Consider the following 20,846-nt stretch of genomic DNA (forward strand, 5'->3'; position numbering starts at 1 on the left):
CTCTCCCTTCATGTTTTCCCTTGGCTTGGACTGTTATCATTGCTGAATTTCTGTAAGCAGTTACACAGTGGCTGTTCAATGAGCCATACCTAACAAAGTAATGAGGTTTAATTAGCCCAACTTAATCTGACACTGTGCTGCTGGCACACTATCTTTTTGTACAGCTGGCTAGTGATGCATGTATGCATATGAAATAAAGATCACTCCTTAAAATTTTTCTTTGCTTCTTATATTGTGTAATTGAATTTCAAGTTGTCTTCTCCTATGGGCTCTGCTTCCCTCTGTACAGTATAAAAACGGGTCTCAGTTAAGCAGATTGACCTGTTCATCAGTTTGAGTTCGATAGAGGCTATTTTCAAGTTACAAATTTCATATTCTTCTTGTTTAATCACAGCAAAAGTTTGGATCACACAAGAAACCAAAATCTGTGCAGCCAAGCCCCCAATCCTTAATATCTCCAACGTGTAAAATTGTTTCAGGGTGCAAAAGCTCTGAGTATAGCATGCAGGCTGCTAAGACAGCATAAGGTCTGCACATAGGTAGTAATGGATTAAAGTTTACAACATCTTCCTTTATACTTAAAAGATATGATTTATACTTTTTTAAAAAAATTATGTTGATGTTCATCATGCCTTACATGGATTTACAAACTCAAAACTCTGAGCCAAGGTTTCATCAGTGTTTTTTGCTAGAGAGAGTTTAAACTACAGCTGTAATCGATGATAACTGCTGAGTAGTGAGAAGACAAGATTCAGCAGCCCTGGCTAGTGCAGCCTCAGTGTGCTTCCCAGCAAAATTCAGGAGGTCTTGGTGGGCAGATTTCATAGAAACAGAGGTTGGACAGTAAAAGTGTAAAGGGAGGTTGCTGATGCAGTGGTTCCTTGGAGCGATTTCATCCGAGGAAGCCCAGGGACTGGAAAAAGACCTACCTAGTGGAGAGCAAGGAACTGGAAATGCCAGGAAGAGGCTGAAATGAAAAAGCGAAGGAGATGTTCTGTGCTGCTGTAACAGAACACATGTATGCACTTGCTAATAAAATCTTGTTCAACTTCTGTCCAGCTACATTGTCTAATGGTTTCTTGCAGGAAACTTATAATCAATATATCAGAAACATGAAAAGTCAGAGATTATAGTCAGACATTAAAAAATATTTCTAAAACTCTTCCTCTATGTGAAGTATTTTACTATTCAGGAAAAAAATCATCAGCAAGTGTGTTTTCCCCATAGGTTTTATGCTTGTGCAGAAAAGTCTTAGGATCAAAATCTAGGATGGAAGAAACCTCCAGAGGCCACCTAGTCCAGCCCTTTGCACAAAACATCAGCTTTCTCAGGTACATGTCTCCAAGCACAGGTATTTCAAAACCTCTCTGGACTATGTCTTCTAGCGCTTAACCACTGCATGGTAGAAGCATGTTTCTTATTAGAATTTTCTACATTCAAACACTTCTGTTCTCTGCACTACTCTTCAGTGTCTTCTAGCTCCAGCATCATACATCTTTGTCATGATCCAGGAACTTCTGAACTGTCATTTGCAGAAAAACCATTGCATTTTCTCAGCTGGACCTTGCTTAGCATTAAGTGAGAGAAAACTTAAATGAGTATTCTGCTCTTCCATTTATCTCAGGGGAGGTCTTTGTAAAGCCAAATCCACGTGGATGCTTTATCCCCCTCCCCACCCCTATTCCAGGAGTACCTCACAAAAATACTTGAAGGGAGAAAATTAAATGTTCTTCTCACTTGTTATTGCCTAGATCTGCTTGTAAAGCCAAAATGTAAAATAAGCATTGCTCATGCCTACCTTCAGTAGAATCAGGTTTTGACTGCACTGCTGCTTTCCAGGAGATGTAGGTAATTTACAGCTCTTGAGAGGTACTATACAGAGCAGTAATCGGTTAGTTTGTGGAATTGAAACCCAATCACACAGTGGATTTTTTTATTTGCTGGCTGTCATTTACAAGATAAGGAATGGAATTAATATCTGAGTGAGAAAGCACAGAAAGCCATCAATGCTTGTTACAGAGGTTAATTTTATGCTAGTTTGGCTCTACGAACTCAAAGACCAGAGTAAAAATAATGAGGAAAAAAAAGGGTTTTAATTAATGTCTTTGAAGTAGTTTCCAAAAAAATATTGCCACCCAAAAAATCCACAGAGAGCCAAAAATCATTCCTTGTTTTTCCCAAAGAAATGAGTTACAAGACTTAGATCTCAGTGCTCAGTTCAGTGTTGCCAGGCTCTGTCAATACTGAAGTGTTTAGAGAGGCTGTTTTCCCCTTAAACTTCTCTTGACCTTTCATCATCATCCCCCACCCAAATTCCACCTCCATCCAAAGCAGACATGTCACATCCAACTGGTGTGCCTTGGAAAGAAAATGGAGCTGGGCTTCTTGGGGGATCAGGGGAGAACATTTTGAAAATGTCACTAAGAAAAAAACTAGATAAACATAGATTTTGTTTTTAAATATAGAAATAGAAGATATATCTGACTGTTCTTATTGCTTCTGAACTAACTTGCTCTTTTAATTTTGCTGTGTTGAATTAAATAGTATATCTTTGATGCCTTCATCTGCACAGCAATACAAGTACCGAAAAAATACACCTTTTAAAGAAATAAGAATTAAAACTATGTGTTTATCCCAGCTGTGTTTTCTGACTCCTCTTTTGCTTTATTTTTTTTTAGTAAAGAAACTGAATTATTTCTTTAAGGGACCCCCGTGTTATACTATCCAAAAACTAGCCAAAAGGTGAGTCATCTTGGATTGGAATAGGTCTGAATTTTATTTATGATTCATAGCAGTGTATTGAATGAGTTGGAGCCTAAACTGGAGACTGGGTTTAACCCTACCATACCATATGTACAAATCAAAAAGAGAGAGGAAGCCACCACCTCACTAAGCCTGGCAAGGAGCAGTCCTTGAGCAGATAATGGTGTGGAAATTGCTGGTGGTTAAAACAGATATAAATATGTCAGGAAACTGCTGCAGTGCTCTGAAAATGTTACATGGCTTGGTGCAGGGAGAGCCCCTTTTACTCCCAAAATAAGGAAGAAGGAAGTGTTTGTGTCACATCAGCAGTCCTACACATAACCTTGCCTTGGGGAAAAAAGTTCAGAAAGCCAGAACCGAAGACTCAAGGACATCAAAATCTTAAGGAGTCAAAAGCTTAAAGCCTTATATATGCTCTGAAGTACATAAAAGGCTGTGCAAATGAAAGTGTGACAAAATGACACTGGAGTGCAAAGTTTCACAAGAGCAGCTATTTTCCCAATCCCAGTTCCCTTTGCAGAGAGGTGATGTCCTTTAGCACCAATATCAAACCCACCCTCAAAAAGCTGTACCATGAGCTCTAATATAAGTCTTATCTCATGCTCACACCACTTGCAAGATGCCCCCTTCACCAAAATGTCCTCTCTGCCCTTTTTTTTATTGCTTGCACTTCACACAGCATAAGGCAACTGAATGAGAAAGTAAAAACAATCCTGGAGGCTGTAAATAATCTTCTGAGGAAGATTACTTCTTTTTCATCTTTTTTTTTCAATGCAGGAAGCTAGTGGTTTAGATTCTTTTAAGGGTATTGTGATAAAAGTCCAAGATATGTTTTTCAGTTAAAACAAACTTGTAGGTCCATTTAAACTGGAGAAATCTCATAAGCAATGTCAAAGTCAGCTACTCCAAGGGAATGAGAGATCTGAAGAATGGGTTGGAAAACCAACAGCCTCAGCTAGAGCATGCTTTGCTTATAGAGCTATCCACTTCTGATTGATTTGTAAACCTACTTCTTTTCCAGCCCTTTTTTCCAGATGAAATAACAAAAATGGAAAACCCATGTTGTATTTGAAGAAGAGAAATATTACTTTTTTCCAGGCCTTTGCAGGAGTCAGGTAACTACAGATATCTTTGTCTCCTGGCCAAATGACAGAGCACAAGCCAGGAATATAATATATAGAAGAACTACTGAGTCAATATTATGGCTTTCCATTAAGAAGACCTGGAACCATTTGAGTGAAATGCATTTGTTTGTTTTGTTCTTACTTTCACCTTTTGCAGTCTCCTAGGAGCCAGTGCCACAATTAAATACACCCCATTCCGGAAGCCAGGTTATCTAGCTCTGTTTTAGCCCCTCTAATACTTCAGACCTCTTAACTCTCTCTTGGCATTCATCTACATGCCACAAAGGTGATCAACCTGTGCACACTTTGTGCAGGTACCAGCCTTTTCTCCAGAGGAAGCATCTGGGCATCCATTGCAAGCTACCACCTGTACTGACATCTCCTTCCTTACCAGTCCTGCCTGGGTGGAGGCTCCTCAGAGCTGTCTCAGTAGACACACTGGTTTGGGCTCTGAGGCAAGAGCCCACCTTTACAGCAGAGACCTAGAGCACTTAGCACTTACCTGAGCTGTGGACCTCCTTGCAGACTGTGGTGCCCTGCCTGCACGCCCTGCCCACACCAAGAGCTGCACCACGCCCGATGTGACACGCACTGGCCATGCACTCCCAGAGCCATTTACATCTCCTGTGGATGCCCTGGCAGCATCCCCTCCTCACCAGGTTGGCTCACAGGAGCTCATGGATCCTGACAGGCCCTGGGCTGCTGCTCAGGTGCCCCTGAGCATAGGTGATTCTGCTGCTGGTAACTCATTCTGATATGCCAGGAGTATGCAGGGGGCATTTGAGGTTACCAATGCCCTTTGAAGGTGGTGGGAGAGCACTACTTTGAGGCATATATCTATCACACAGATTTCCTGAGCCTAGAGGTTATTGTGATCAGCAGGTGATGGCTGCTGGCTAAGAGGATATTTGCCATGGCATGTTCATAGCTGCTGAGTTCCTGATGGCAACTGAGGCCACATTTTCAGTCTTGATTAATCACCAAGCTCCTTAAAAACTGAGAAATTAATAAAGTATTTCCCAGGAATATCTGTTAATTACCAATTGTGTGACAATTACTAGACTATCAGAAAGCAAAATTAAATGCATGGCATAATAGAATCATAGAATGGTTTAGGCTAGAAGGGACTGTGAAAATCATCTAGTTCCCAAGCCATGCCATGGGCAAGGACACTTTCCGCTACACCAGGTTTTCTCAAGGCCCCATCCAGCCAGACCACTGACACTATTAGGGATGGGGCATCCATAACTTCTCTGGGTAACCTGTTTCAGTGCCTTATCATCCTCACAGTAAAAAATTCAATCTTAATAACTAATCTAACCTACTCCCTTTCCATTTGAAGTAATTCCCCCTTGTTATGTCACTCCAGGCCCTTTTAAAAAGTCCCTCTCCATCTTTCCTGTAGGGTCTCTTAAGGTACTACAAAGCTGCAATTAGGTAACCCCAAAGCCTTCTTTTCCCCAGGCTGAACAATTCCAATTCTCTTAGAATTTCTTCATAGGAGAGGTGTTCCATCCTTATTTTGTGCATAAAACAGAATATTAGTTAGTCTTTCCAGCAGAATATGTAATTTGTTTCCAGCCCATGACATTTAAGGCTGTTGCTTCTGTCATGTGCTTTTTGTTTCTCCCTAGTGGATGCTCTACAACACTGGGAACCCAACGACAGACCTGTGCACTGGCACTAACCACTGGCTGTTGGAAATATGTCATTTTCTTTTATACCTCAAGCATACTATTTCTTTCTCTGGCCCCACAACAATATACAGTTTCCTGCATTACCTTGTTTCTTCTTTTATGGTCTTTAACACTACTTAAAATTGCCTCTGGTTTTCTTTCAGTGTCTGTTGAACTTCACATAATTTGTAGATAACCGTTAAATCTATCTCCACCATGGGTTAGCCTGGGTTTCTTAGCTTCTCATTTATATCTTTAGTCTTTGTTTCACTTCTAGCTCCTAAATATGACAACAAATACAGTTTACTGCTTGTTCTCCTTTTCTCCTTTTCTCCACACTGCTTGTTCTCCTTTTCTCCTTATTTCAGAGAGTGTCTCGGTGTGTGCTGTCCCAAAGTTTCTACCATGTTGCCAATTCTTTTTCTATGCCCATCAACCTACAAGAGAAGACTTCTTTTAGCCTTTACAGAGGCTGCTTTGATCCATACCATCCCAGATTTCCCTCAGGGTCTGCACAGGCAGCACTGAGGCTGCAGCTCGTGCGCGCATGGTTGCATGTGCTCCCACGTCACATCTGTGTGTAGACAGACACCAGTGCAGGCTGCATTAGAAGATTTCCTTTGCACTTTGTCCCTCATGTGGCTCATCATGCCAGCTCCAGCCTCCAGCAATGCCCCTGCACTGAGGTGGCCCATCACAGTTTTTGCACTCAACAGCAGCAGCAGCTCTCAACCAGCTAGGATGAAAGTCCTTCCCTGGTTACTCTGAGGTTTCTTGGTCACAATACTCACAGCCAGAGAGCCAACCAAGAAACAAAAACCCATGAAAGAAGATGCAGAAAAGAAGCAGACTGAAAAAAGAAACAGTGTCCTGAGCAAACCGTGACTGCAGTGGGTTTGTGACAACCTTAATGCTGACATTTTTGGTGGGGGCTTGTGCAATCCTTTTGTGCTCCTTATTTACTGCACAAATTTGCTACAAATTTGCTGCACATTTTCAGTGAGGGGCATGCCCTGTTTTTTTGCCAAAATAGAATGAAAACCAAGGCAAGATGTGTATGGTTCCTACACCCATCTGAAAATGATTCCTTATCAAGTCATTTTCTGGTCATCCAGTTCTTAAATCAGCTTCATTTTTGTATATCCACTTTCAAATGAATTAAGAGGAAAGGCTACTTCTCAGATTGAGATGTGGTGGGCAAGATAGGATTTAGATATTTTTTTTCTTACCAACAAACAGAGACTATTGATCTGAGGTCCATGAGGAACAATAAACACAGTCTCTTGATATTTGCCTACACAAGTATTTGTCATTGCAAAGCTGGACTTTGGCAATTCATCCTGAGTTAGCCCTGAGATTTGGCAAGAAGTTTTAAATGGTCTTCTGTAGAATAAATTTATCTGTATTACACTGAGACCAAGTCCTTATATGTTTAGAGGCATGAAGCCAGCTACTTGTTACAAAATACAGAACTTACTAAATACAGTTATGAGTAAGGAACTTTTGTCATTGATTTATGTGATTTTGAGGATGAATTTGAAAGTGAATATTGAGTGTTACCTGTCTGCAGATAGACATAGAATGTTTTTTCTATTCCTCATTGGTATTGCGTTACAATTTACTCATATTGATGACACTGATTTAATGTGAAAGAAAATAAAGATCCCCAAACCAAAAAAAGAATTGTGTTTTAGAAGTATTCACCACAATTTTTATGTTATATTTTTCACAGACATTTTAAGAAACTAAGATCTAAAACCTTGTCATTTATATTTTTCTATCAGTTTAAGATATTCTGTAACAAAAGATTGAATCAGCCTATAATTTACATGTTTTCTTTGGCTTTCTATATTTTAATAAGATGCACTAAAGGTGTTGATTTAAAAACTAAAGCAAAAGATAATAAAATAATTTAAATATTTACTTCTTTGTAAGTAAAGTTATGTTTCTTTCATAACCATGCAACTATATAGTGTAGCTGGATTCAAGGAACCTTAAGTTAAGAAAAGGTACAAATATCAATTCCCAGTCTGTTTTTACTCTATAACAGTAATCCACTGCTAACATTTAGAAAAGTGACTTCTGAAATATTTTCTGCATTTTTTTCTTTGTGTTTATGATAGCTTAAACCAAGTTAACAGTCCCTAGGAAGCTCTGCTGTTCCTACAGAGGAAATGCAAACTTTCTGGAGTTATAATTTTCATTCCTCCTTTTTTCTACCACAATCTGTCAAGTTGAGCTGTAAAATGAGTACTGAAGGTGGCATCAGGAGAAACAAGAAATGACAGTGACAACAAATCTATAGAAAGGAAGATGGTGCTATGTCATGGACTACTCCATCAGGCTTTTATCTCAAGGCATTAGCAGCAATCGTTATGTTAGTAGAGTAAAGCGGAAGGTTTTTTTCTGCTATGGATTCCTTTCTTAGTAGAATTAAAATTATCTATACAGTAAAAGCAGCCTTCTTGTCTCCTTGCAGAGGGCTTCTGCTGAGGAGGAAACAGAGAAAGTCAAGCTAAAACAGCTGCATTCATCAGCCCTTTACATTGGTGTGTCCTCCAAAGTCTCGGTCACTGATCCTGCAGTTTCATGTCACATTTGGTTACAAAACCTATAGAAATTAATGAAAATTCACTCCAATTTTAAAGAGATCTGCATCCAAGAGTAGTCATCAAGGGTTAGTGGATTAAACAGAAAGAACTTACAACTTTCCTGTTCCTCCTTTCACATGCACACCCTATGACTGTACAGCAATGCCTACATCAATTGGAGACTTTGAACCAATTGAATACCCCACAGGAGCATGTCAGAAAGGGCTTCTTGCAAAGCTGGTGAAAAGTGGCTTGTATTTCATTAACACTACATGCTATATTCAGCTGTAGGCTGTGGAAAATCCTAGTGACTTTTGGACAAGGAAAAACAGTTTTTTGTATTTTAAGGGATTAATAAGTTTTCTAAGGATAATGGTTGAAAGGTGAGCACTAGCACAGAGTGGTACACATACATAGGTGTTTCACTAGATCACAGGAATATAGCCAGTGATGTGGATAAGTTTTGTCAATCAGTCATTTTGCTTAGGGTTTACAATTTTCCCAATGAAGAGGACAGTGTGGGTGAATTTATCCAGAATCACCAGGAGAAATGGTCTGTTGAATCTGACTCGAGGCGGGCGAGGAAAATCCCCAGATCTCCAGGTCACCTCCTTCACTGTGGCCCCGGCTGCCTCAGTGCCATTCTCATGAACATTCAGCATGGCTCTGTGGATCACCTGCAAGGAACAAAGCAAACTCTGACAAGCCAGCAAGAAGAGAGCAGCCTGCCACCCTCTTCACTTTGGCCAGCCCAAGGGAGCCCTGCCTGGAGCAAGACTGAGCAGCAGCAGCTTCTGGGAAGGTCATCACCAGTTGCTCCCATTCCCACCACAGCACCAGCTGCCATCGCACCACTCAAGCCATCCTCCTTCACTGCTTTTACAGAGAGTCATCCTCAAACTGCAGGCAGCCAAAGAGCACTCAAGATGACTGATGACAAGAAACTCTGGAAGCAAAGAAACCTGGTAATTTAGCCGAGACTCAATTTTGTCTTTGGCAGCTCCATGTATTATTGTGAATTTACCCTGTCATCTAGCTGAAAAAAATAACTTTTTGAGAACACTAGAAGGGCAGGAATAACAGTCCTTTTCCCTCTGTAGGAAGAATTAGAGGAAATTTTACCAAAGCTAATGCACTACATTTAGATAATTTTCTTTAGTAGCCAAAAGAACATTTAATTATATGCCTGTCTTCATCCTCCCACCATGCCTTTCTAACCCCTTGTAAGCGTGTTTGGCTTCAGGTTTATGAAAGACATGGCTTTCTTTGCCTCCAGACTGGCAGCTAGTGATAATTGAGTGATGCTTCAGAGAGACTGGGATAAGCTTTTCATGGGATATTAATGTCAGGTTCCTGGGAGCAGGCAAATCCTGTGGTTGCTTTCACATGCTGACTTACTTTTGAAACCTTCAGTCCAGGCTCCTCAGTAATCCCAGAGAGATCAGCTTGTTCAGTAAACAGATTGACCATACCCATTTGTTTGACTATATTTTTCACATCATAGGTACCAGAAATAGAAAATTTTGGAATGTGCAGATGTATCTTTCTGTAATAAACAACACAAACAGGGACAAATCATGACAAATCAACACTCCTTAATGGCTTCAGTATTCATTAATGACTAGTATTCACTGGACACTTCACATTTGTTTTCCTAAATGTTTACAGCCTTCTCTCAGGGTTTAGATAGCACTTCGGGTCAGGTTAGCTGCCTGAGTGGAGGGTTGGAGCAGAATAAGTCTGTGCTAGTCTGTGCCTCTGCAGTGGGGTTCAGGGAGTGGGGCGGAAGACACAGCTACACCAACTCAGTGGCAAAAAGAGCTACTACTGAGGGTAGGAGGGCTCTTTCAAGAGACTGTAGCCAGCTGACCTAAGGCTGTTCAAATACACAACAGGGCCTTGGCCACCACAGAAATAGCTGCAGTAATGGTGAGTTAATCCACTTTTACACAGAATGCCCTCAACACCCTAACACCCAAAAGCTACTCCATTGTAGTTTCCCAGTGCTTGTATGAAACAAGGGTCTGTTGACCTCATCATGGTGCTAAGCAATTTTTGGCTGAGCCAGGAACTTAAGATGAATCCCAAGTTCAATGACCTATTTGTTCACTAGCTACAGCTCTATTTCATTTTCCTTTTCCAACTAAGAAAAGGGAAGTCCATCACAGAGGAAGCAGTAAGTGTATAGAGCTCAGTCAAATAACTGTCCTTTACAGTTTTGTTTTGGTGAGATAAACACTACTAATCTGTAACAGGGTCACCTCTCGCCTCAGTAAAAAAATCTTACCTGTCCTGGAGGGACTTTTCCCATTTAGTTACAGTTCTTTTCAAGAGGGCATCTTCTACCAGCTTCATCTTCCCTTCATCAGGCAAAACAAATAATGCTGCAACACCTCCACTGTAAGGTATCTGAACCAGCCAACAGGACAGCTCTTCATCAAAATAATTTCTGTAGTAACCCTTTCGATACATCATGTCAACTTTTACAGAAGTTTTCTGATCCACAAAAAAATCTTCCTGTTTTGTCTGTGCTGTACTGAAGGGTTTCTCCCAATGGGCTTATGACAAAAAGAAAATTTGTTCAGTGGAATACAAAGAGGAATTGTCAAAGTAAGTAAAACAGGACCTAGTCCCACAGCCTTCCTTTCATTAGAGTAAATATCCTTTTTTATCCTATTTTACTGCATCCTCAGGTGCTACAGCATTGTAATTTTTTTTTTAGGTGCTCAAAGACGATTACAGACACATAATACTGAAAACACTATCTTTCATTACAGTATGAGTCTATGATCACATGACAAAATTAACCAAACTCAATAAAGATACTTGTTTTAAAATTTCACTAAAGCAGATATTTTTACTGGCAACAAATATATATGGATTTATAGTGATACTTTCCAGATACTGAACATGATTTCCTCTATTTGAAATATTTTAATTTTTTCTCTTTTCATTCTCTGTAAAAAGCATTATCTTTGCACCCTTTGGTATATCTTACCTTTAAAGAAGACATAGTTAACAAGAACCATTGCAGTCAGAGGATCAAGATTTTCCACTAGTTTTAAAATTTTCCCATTTGTCTTTTCCTCAATATAACTGTTGATCTGATTCTCAGCACCAACAGAGTTGTTAAAGTCAGTAGAAAATACTTCAGACTCATAAATGCTTTTGACATCATCCAAGAACTTCTGTAGTGGTTTTAGTGTCTCTTCTATAAAAAGGGCATTGCCCAGGCTCAGCTGGAACTCACTGTCTGAACGGTTCAGCATGTGGAGGAGTTGGCCAAAACCTTCATGTATTTCCTGCTCCTGAGTCTTTTTCAGGTTAAAGGCAAGCCCTTCCAAAATCTGTGTCAGTGTTGCAGCCCTGGCACCAAGTGCCAGCATTGCAAAGGAGACAGAGATGCTTATGGGTGAAAAGAAAATATTTTTGTGTGCTGCTTCAGATGCGACCAGCTTGTAAAAGGAAAATGCAAAGTCAGCATTGCTGAAAACTAGTTTGACAAAGGTTTTGTTCTTAAGTGGAGAAGCTTCTTCCCACTGAGAACTACGTCCTGGATAATATGTCCCTTTAGCATCATTCTGCTTATTACGGTAGCGAGGATGCTGATGACACAGGCCAACAGTATGCAAACCAACCAGCAATAAACACAAGGAAAAGGTCAGCTTCATTTTGCTTTCAGCTCTTTCTGGAAAAGAAATAGACATGCAAGACATGGAAACTAATTTGGATACATTTCAAACTGTATCCTCCAGTAAAGTAAAATGATGTTCTCAGATCACACCTGTTCCTCAAAGCCCCCACACTTACAATTCACATTTCTGATGTATGCCAGTGATCCCTGGAAAGAATACACCTCCTGATTCCCTATTTATATATATATATATAGACTAGTTCTCTTTCAAAAGAGGTAATTAGAAAGTTAAAAAAAAATTTTAACTTTAATATTAGCATATTTTCTTAAAATTTGTAAATAACTGGAAGCTTATGACCTTTTCCCCAGAGTAACTGGCATTGTAACTGTCAGAGTAACATGCCAAAACTGGTATGAGTTCGTTTTGTACTCAGTACTGTGGGAAAGTTACTGCAGATCTGTTAACCTTCCTCAATTCATCAAATAATTAGAGAATTTAATCTGTATTAAACAAAACTCTGATATAGGCATAGATCATACTATCTAGAACCAAAATTACAAAACACTCTTACAGTTTCTTCAAAGATGAAAGACTAGATCACTGGTCTTTGTGGTATAAAAGTCTATAGGCATTTCTATTGTTTCCAAACCAAATTTTTACTTTTTTATGTGAAGTGTCTTCTTTAGTATCAGTTCCTTCTGGCTTTTGAAATGTATTGATTCTTTTCATAAGAGGTATATTCCCTATTTACGTGTACAAAGGCACCACTTCCAGGCAACAACCTCCCCAAAAAGGGAAAACTAAAAGGGTACTTACATTGCTAGAGTCTGGTCTTGCCTGCTTGTTCTTCTCTTCAGTACCATTAAACAGAGTTAATCAGAGCACTCTATTAATCATTAATTAGTTCAAAGAAAAGTTGGCAGTGGGGATGCACAAGAAGCAGTAATGATATTGGATATTTTGGACAATTTTTCCAACCCAGACAAGCGGAATGTTTTGACAAAACCTTCTTTCTGCAGACAAGAGGGAATGGAGCAGACACAGTGTGCCTGTTGCATCCATGCTTGTGGATTAACAGGAGGAGCCTGCTGCTGTGGGTGCTTGGCAGGAGAGCCACAGCCGTACATACCTTTCATGGCTGGAGCTGGAAGCTGTGGCTTGGTGTGAGGGCCACCCCTTGCTTGGGTCTGTGTGAGCCAGCACCACTCACAGCAGATCACAGCGTTCCTGCCACAATGTCCTCCGATTTGTCCTGGGGACACTGCCAGAGCCATAACCTCTCTGGCAGGATTTCAAAACAGGGTTTGGATTTATAAAGTCCTTCTGCCTTACTGTATACCTCAGTCACAACCTTCCACAGCATGTTTAATTGTTTTGGGGATTTTTCTTATGGAGAGCAGACTGTGTGTAAGCTTCTTAGGAGAATAACACGTGACCTTATCACTCTAGTGAGGCATTTAGAATCAATAAAATTGTTTACTAGGTGCTGTTGGCCATCACCTGTGACAGAGTATTTGGGGAACTGGGGAAGAGTTTTCACCTGGCTTTGTAGAAAATATACAACAAAACCATCACTGCTAAGAGGCAGCACTGACCGCAAAGTGAAACATGTGGTCAGAAACAAACATTTTGTTTCCTCAGGTTAATCTTTTGTATCATATGCAACTGAAATGGACACCAAGAGGACACAGAACAGGCTGCCAATTCACCTTCACAATCCAGTACTAAAGAAGACATGCAGGCATCACTGGATGATATTCAGGGTTGAATATAATATATGAACAAATCACTGAAGGAGAAACAAAGGCAGAAAATGAACTTTTTAAAACAGATTTGGTTGCCAACATGTGCCTCTCTGCAAGCTCCCAAGCATTTGGTTTCTGAGCAGAAGCCCCAGACTATATCAGGTATTGAAATGCCCCACATGAGGTGTTCAGCATCTCTGAATGAGAGCACACTGGTGGGGAGCTGCACATTGGAAACTGAAGGCAATGCTGGAAAGGGAACTGGACTTTCTTCCCCCTAATCTCAAATCAAGGCTCTTGTCCTGTGGTTGTTTCATATGGCTGCATAATCAAGCAGCAAAACAGGAGAGGGCATACCCTTTTTATTTTGAATTTAGCAGTGTTAATCTTTTTTCATACTAACCTAGGGGCTGGAACACCTGATCACCTGATCTGGTTACATGACCCTCAAAACCTTCTACTTGAGACTATCAGACCCAAGTCATCCACTTGGCTCATATGTGGGCTGCAAGAGGTGGAGGAGAAAGTGAGGGGAAAGGCAATTCACAGCTTTCCTTCCGAGGCCCTTCTGCTTAAAGATCAAATGAAATATAAAACTACATATGTGACGTGTACAGGTAATTGTGAATAACTGTACGTGTTTTCACCTATCTGTGAAAGACATGTATGTGAATACACACACCTCTAAATATTCACAGTAGTGGAAAAAATCGTCTAATAAGTGTGATGTGTTAATGTAATAACAAATACACAAGTCTGGCAAACAGGAGCCTTGGGTTGCCCTCTGAGAACAATTCAAATAGAAGAAGAAACAAAGGCCCTAGGAATTGTTTCTGAATGTGATAACTGATTCATGAAGATGTGGAATTGTTATTAATTCTAGTCATAGCAGTGTGTGAGTAGTTCTGTTAAAGAGAATCATTACCTTTGTTATGTCTGATCAGAACCTGTGGCAATAAGGATTAATATATTATGATTTGAACTGAAAAAAAAGGAGAAATGCTGCCTCAAAATACATGTTATATTTCGATAATGTATAAATAATACCATATTATATGTGATAACATAGAAATAATAACCTCAACATTTTTTAAGAACTTTGTAGAATTGCACATTTGGTAGATTTTATATGCAATTTTTTTAAACCTTTTTTTTCCCTAAAAGCTAGGAGAAATGAGGGTGTTCTTTCCATCCTGGTATGAAGTAATGTAAAGGGGCATTTTCTTTTCTGATGACAGGTTGTCTGAGAGAGTTAATGTCTCTCAGCCTAATTATTTACAGCATAATCAACTTATTTAATTGTCTTACTTTTATTAATTTTATCATTTCATTTATATCTGAAAGTGAGTCTCAGGTTTAAAATATTTTTACATCACTTAAATTAATATGAGTAATAATAATACTTAATAATAAAAAATTCAAATTGCACTTGTTCCTCAAGCATGGAGAGCACTTTCCGGGGAGAGTGCTAATGTAGTGGAAGGACACAACACATTGCTTTCTGGAGCCCTTCATGGGGAGTCTGTCCATCTGATCTGGATAAACACAGGTATTTTCCAACCTTTCCTATTAGCTCAAATTTCCCTCAATATGAAAAGCCTGGGGGTGGCAGTGCAAGAGGTGGTTGAGAGGTCAAGGACTATTTTTATTCTGTCTCTTTGGGTTGGGCCTAAACATTCTCCACAAAAAGTGCCAGGTCTGTTATTCAGGGCAGCACCAGGAGGAGATGCATGAGGAACAAATACAAGTTGCTTCACCCTTCATCATCCTCACAGCATTTTAAATGCAAAACTTAATCCCCTCTTCCTTGTGTCAAAAAACCCATTTACAATGGAAGGTAACATATTGTGGGGGAACCTCCATACTCTCTCCTGTGAGTTCCCATGCCCAACTCTTTCCAATTTCCCATCTGCCTCCAGCCAAGTGCTCTACATTTGCACCTTGGTCCACCAGCAATCTGGGCTCCCTGAAAAAGGGGGTGCTTAGCAGGGGTTACTCCTGTGAAATATGTAACAGGCATAACATGAAATGGAAAAGCAGTGTATGCAGTATCTACTCAGGAAGTTTATGGTTTGTAGGCTGCATTTTGGATAAAGAAAGGAGAAAAACAACACAAACAAGCAAATAAACCAAAAACCCCATGCTGATCATCAGGAATTTGTGTCAGGAACACATGAGGAGCAGAATTCTGCTGGGATACCTTTGGAATTGCAGCATCACCCTGCAATGTGCCGCTCCACATACATTGCCTGTGTGTGCAGGACCATCTCTTTTTACTGGCACAGAATTTGGCTCCTTTGTGCTTCTACGTGTGATGGTCTGTAGCTTTGGCATCAGACAAGGTAATGGAACACAGTCTCCCTTTGCCCAGTCTCTGCCACAAACAAGTTTTGCCTTCTTTATGCCTGCTAAGTTGACTATTTTCAAGGCTGAAAATCTTTCACCTCCAACGGGAGCTGTTCCAGACCTTTGATTAACCTTACAATTTTTTCTGAAGATTTAATAGTTCTCATTTATCCCTCATTATCATAAGACCATGTGTGGATGGCTCAGAGATTAAGATGATTTGCTATGAGATTTGCTCTTTTCTTCTTTGCCAATAATTTCTAATATTTAATTTGCCTCCTCTTCCACTACTGAGATGCTCTGTATATATATTATTTACCAGAACACAAGACCATCAATTCTTTGTGACAGAAGTCTGTTCAAGTGCAGCATTTTGCCAAACTTGCAGCTAAAACTTAGCAAGAAAATTAAAATACCCATCAACACAATAACAAGCCAAAAAGATACTGCTCTTTCTGGTTTGAAAATTAGTCAGAACTTGTCATGTCCATTCCTTTGTTTTACCAGGAGATGGTGGCACAGGCTCCTTTTCCTATAATCCCCAGAACTCAAGGCTTCATGCATAACAGTTCTACTTGTACATAACAGCATAGAAGAGTCACACTGAAAGGCTGACGTCTTGCAAGGACTTCACTCATAGCTGGTATGCTGTAAAAATTACATTTTACTAGTAGAATTTGCCCTGTGCACCTTTTACTCTTGGTGTAAAAGAGCTCTTCTTATGCAAACAACTTTTAGAATAACAAGTTCACCAGAGAATAAAAGTTCTTATTTTGAAATGAAGTTGTCTACCCAGAGACATCTCTTGGTATTAAATTAAGTTTAAATCAATGTCTTAACTTTCTAGATTTTTGTGATTCAAACACGGCCTTAATCAAGCACTAAGAAAGTCCCTTATGTAGATATTTTGGAATTACATTTAAAGTTTATTGCTTCCAAAGCCAGATAGAAAATATTAGGGCTAAACCTTGAAAAGCGTTATCATTTGTTATTGTACAACAGATTAATATTGTTGACCTCAGAGAAGAAGCAGAGGGATCAGCTAGCTGAATGAATATATGCAATGAAATGAAATTTATTGTATGATTCTATTGCTCATATCCCTTTTTTTAATCAAGTCTTTGAGACTCTAAGGTTTTGGGATTTTGAAGATTCTGACAGATCAGAGACGGTTTAATTCAGAAACTCTCTTCCCACTTTCAGTGGAGGCAAAATACGAGACTAGGTGGTTGCCCTCTGCAGATCATAGCCTGGCTTATATTATCCTGCCTCCACAGGACACTTTGGGACCTAGGATGTACCTACACAGGCTTTCTGTCATGGTTGCTGCACAATCTTTCCCGCCCTGCCCAACTAAGAATGTACAGAAATGCTGGACAGTATCTGCTTCTGTTGGAGGCCTCAGTCACTTTTGCTGCCTCTGTGAATATGTCAGGGCTGTGACACACAGCACAATCACAGGCATGAGGTGCTAATCCTTGGCTGGGACACTGACACACAAAATTTCTTCAAATTTTACCTATAAGATTTACCAAGAGACACAGGTCTCACTTGAAAAAATAGAGGAACAGAAATTATATGTAAGTTATAGTATGGCTTTTTTGATGGCTAGACAATCTGCATCTGCAAGAGCAGCAAACCTGACAGCATTCACACACGTTTTAGGGTCTATTACATCTTTCCTCCATGCACAGATGTTTTTTCCTGCTATGGAGTTCTCTCCTGGCTGCAACCATCTTACGGTGACTATAATACATCAGCTGGACTTGATAATCTTGGAGGTCTTTTCCAGCCTTAATACTTCTATGAGTCTGTGGTCTTGTTTTATGCTGATTTTTCATCAGTATAAACTTCTTCCTTCATCACAGCATCTTCCATGAGGTCTGCTTTTCCTACATGAAACATAGTAGACAATATAGTAACTTCTCCTTAATGAGATATTTGCTCAAGTCAGACAAAGTCTTCTTCAGACCTTCCATATGAGAATCACATTGCTGTTAACAGTTTCCCAATGATAAGGAATACATTCTTGTTTAGTGAATTAATAAATCATAAGATTTTTTTCTCCAGATGGCTTATGGAAAAGAAACTGAATGCAACAAAAAATAAGAGAAATGAAGACTGTATAAATAGAGTTAATTCACTTGTAATAAATTAATATCCAGCACTAGAACTGAGCTGAAAAGGTACTTTCATCACTGAAATTCTCTTTTGCAAGAAACCACCAAAGTAATTTGCGGCAACATCAGCTGAGTTTGTGTAACCAGGGTGTTATTCATATCAAGGACATTTGCATGAAATGGATGAATTATAGTTTTATTTAAAACTTAGTCTGAGGAAAGTACAATTACAAAATTATTTAAAATGGATTCACTGTTATACCTGGGAGCGGGAACTTAATGAAGGATATTTCCAGATCCGTCTTTGGTGGCTAATAGTTTAAAAGGAATGATATACTGTGTTTACATCTAATGGAAGCAGTCCCACGTGGTTAAGGGCAGGTGTGCAGTACCCAACCAGGAATGTAGTATGGATGGGTAAGGTTTGAAGGATGTGTTACAGGGAGATACATAGCCCATAGTGGCCTCCATGCTTTTCTGTTCTTGATAATTTGCAGTTGTTCTAACTTCCAGTGCAGTGAATGTTTAGAGTTTTCAAGTGAAACTCACTTCAGAAGAATGTTCGTGTTTCTCTTGAACTTCTTCTGTGATTGGAAAGCCTAGTGCCTTGAGACATCATTTGGAGACATGATTTGAATGCTGGATTATGGATTAACACTCTTAGAGGTTTTTTCCTACCTCCAAAACTACCAAGACTCCTGTCAAAAATTAGTAGCTGGGTTCTCAGAATCCCCATTCGAAACCTACCCTGCCTGGGAACCATCACAATCATCTGGATTTGAAGAGCTTAGTGATTCTTTGCCTGAAATTAGTGTGAGTACAAGGAAAATGCCTGCAGATTTTGTTGCACTGAATCTACTGAAACATTTAGAGTAGCTGTGGCTTACAACCTGTTCAAATTCCCATTTCCTTGCAATACTAGCAGTGATCACAGGCTGTGCAGGTGACATGGCTGTGGGGAGAGGGTGGATGAACCCATTCAAGGCATTCCAGATACCAGTGCTGAGGCTCAAATTGCATAGCTGAGAACAAGAAAGTCCAGAGTGCTGGTAGCATCTGGACAGCAGAGTTTATGTGAGCAGCTGGTGCTTCTGTAACATTCTGTGCCTTTTGGCATTGTCAGCACCTCTCCTTACTGCTGGAAGGAACACGCACTGCAGTAGCCCTGCAATTCCACTGCTCCATGGTCTGTAACATTCTACATGGACTCTGCCATGTGGCAAAGCAAATAGAGAGTTACTGACAGAAGATATCCTGATATAGCAGATACAGCAGAGTCCCACTGGACCATAAACAAGGTCAGACTGAACAAACTTACAGTACCCCACATGGCTCATATGCTGCCAGGAGAAGTTTGGCACTCAGGTCTGCTGGGGCACAGCTAGGCTGCCTTCCAGGGACCCAGCCCTGTGGGTCTATCTTCCCTCACAGGGGTCCTCACCTGAGTTAAACTCTCTTGATAAGTTCTTTTCCTCAAACTTCCCATAAGTGTGTCAGATCATGGCTCACAGACCTACAGCAGGCCATTTATGTTGGATGCTTATGATAGGTGGTCACATGCTTTATTGTAAACTGTATTATCCCCTTCTGCTGACTGTCACTACAGGAAGTCAGGTGAATTAGGTTATAAAGGTTACAACCTTTAGTTTATAAAGGAGGTCTAGTTTTCTTTCAGGGCTTAGTTTGGATCCAGCTGCCCCATAGGCTGAGGGAATAGCTGAATGGGAATTGTAGAGGAATAAAAACATCTCCAGATGAATGAGGTACCATAGAACATATATGTTTACCACAGATTAAATACAGCCTCTAGATGAAAATTTTAGTTATTTATGTCTATCAGAATCTTTCTTTTTTTGTCTACCTTTAATTACACTAATAGAATGAAGTGGGTTCCCTATCACATATTAAGACAAAAGAAAACCGCAAGGACAAATGATGCAAAGTAGACTGAGACAGATTTTCTTGGAATTAGGAAAAAACACTCCATCTCCCTACAGATGCTTTGCAGAGTTGTCCAGTTCCTAAAGAATATTATCAGAACTGTGCTGGGAGTAATATCAGTGAGGTATGTTCAGTGCCCAGGCTCTATAATTCTTTATACTGTGAATTGTAGGCATTTTTCTGCTTTTGGTGTTATGTTTGGCACAAGATTTATTAGTTTCCTGTCTCCTACACGTCCCCTTATTCCAGAGGGATTTAGGATGGTCCCTCTTCCTACCCCCAGTCCCTGCCACAATTCAGGTCAACCTGCTGGTCTGGAGCATGAAGTTGCTCAGCTGGAGAAAAAGTGTAGAGATGCCCCACAGCTTGGTAGATAACTCCCAAAGCAGCATTTAGAGGTATCTATCCCGTTTGCTAGTTTTGCTAGTAGCAGCCATGCTTCACAATCCAGGAGGGAAACTATTAATGCAGCTGTTGTCCTGCCATCTCAAGCACAAAGGCCTGGGAGGTAGATGGGAAAGGAAGTTGCTCTGCATCTGATTTCCCTAAGCTTTTGCTCTGTCCTAGCAACTATGGGATTTTTCCTAACCCCTTTCCCTTTAGCAACAGGCCAAGAACCTGTTTCTCTGCCACCACACTCTGATAAAAATCTCACCACTTACCTTCTAATCAGTCCTGGTGCACAGATTTATCAGGATGGGATCTCACGGGAGCTGCTCCCAGCTCCTGTTGAGGTTGTGTAGGCAGCACAGAGCAGGCTGCCTCACACCACAGCAGGTTATCATTGATCTTAACTTTGTAAAAGCCGCTGCTTTGCAGAGGCATGGTCTCTCCCCATCCCCTGAGTGATGCCATCTTGCCTCATGAGGAGCAGTAACTTGGGGCTTCCACCAAATTCTTGCCAC

At 40.2% G+C, this 20,846-nt stretch overlaps 2 protein-coding genes across 10 annotated transcripts in view; one reads left to right on the plus strand and one right to left on the minus strand.

Annotated features, from left to right (window-relative positions):
- Nucleotides 1-7,151, plus strand: part of LOC106628068 (uncharacterized) — a 23,791-nt gene extending 16,640 nt beyond the window's left edge. For 6 of the 8 annotated variants that reach the window (XR_001331290.2, XR_001331291.2, XR_001331292.2 and 3 more), the window contains 3 exons: nt 1,228-1,331; nt 2,679-2,742; nt 3,785-7,151. Coding sequence is in view for 4 of the 8 variants with exons in the window: in XM_088058311.1 (XP_087914437.1) it covers nt 1,228-1,331; nt 2,679-2,703 (129 nt within the window). In the remaining 4 variants the exon portion in view is untranslated. The remainder of the gene's footprint in view (nt 1-1,227; nt 1,332-2,678; nt 2,743-3,784) is intronic. The other 2 variants (XR_015773009.1, XM_088058309.1) reach the window with 2 other exon arrangements.
- Nucleotides 7,152-7,246: 95 nt separating this feature from the next.
- Nucleotides 7,247-12,817, minus strand: LOC102112172 (alpha-1-antitrypsin-like). Of its 2 annotated transcripts, none has more exons than XM_014249761.2 (5): nt 12,606-12,817; nt 11,153-11,838; nt 10,442-10,712; nt 9,553-9,700; nt 7,247-8,831 (listed from the first exon to the last, which is right to left on the minus strand). In XM_014249761.2, the coding sequence occupies exons 1-5, from the start codon at nt 12,650-12,652 to the stop codon at nt 8,625-8,627; spliced, it is 1,359 nt and encodes a 452-aa protein (XP_014105236.2). In that variant the 5' UTR covers nt 12,653-12,817; the 3' UTR covers nt 7,247-8,624. The 2 variants fall into 2 exon arrangements, with proteins under 2 accessions (XP_014105236.2, XP_014105237.2); XM_014249762.2 differs by having other exon boundaries at nt 11,153-11,842; nt 12,606-12,816.
- Nucleotides 12,818-20,846: the final 8,029 nt, after the last annotated feature.

This window comes from Pseudopodoces humilis, chromosome 7 (genome assembly GCF_049639895.1).
Source record: "Pseudopodoces humilis isolate 2021_Gansu_Grassland_sample_001 chromosome 7, ASM4963989v1, whole genome shotgun sequence".
NCBI lineage: Eukaryota > Metazoa > Chordata > Aves > Passeriformes > Paridae > Pseudopodoces > Pseudopodoces humilis.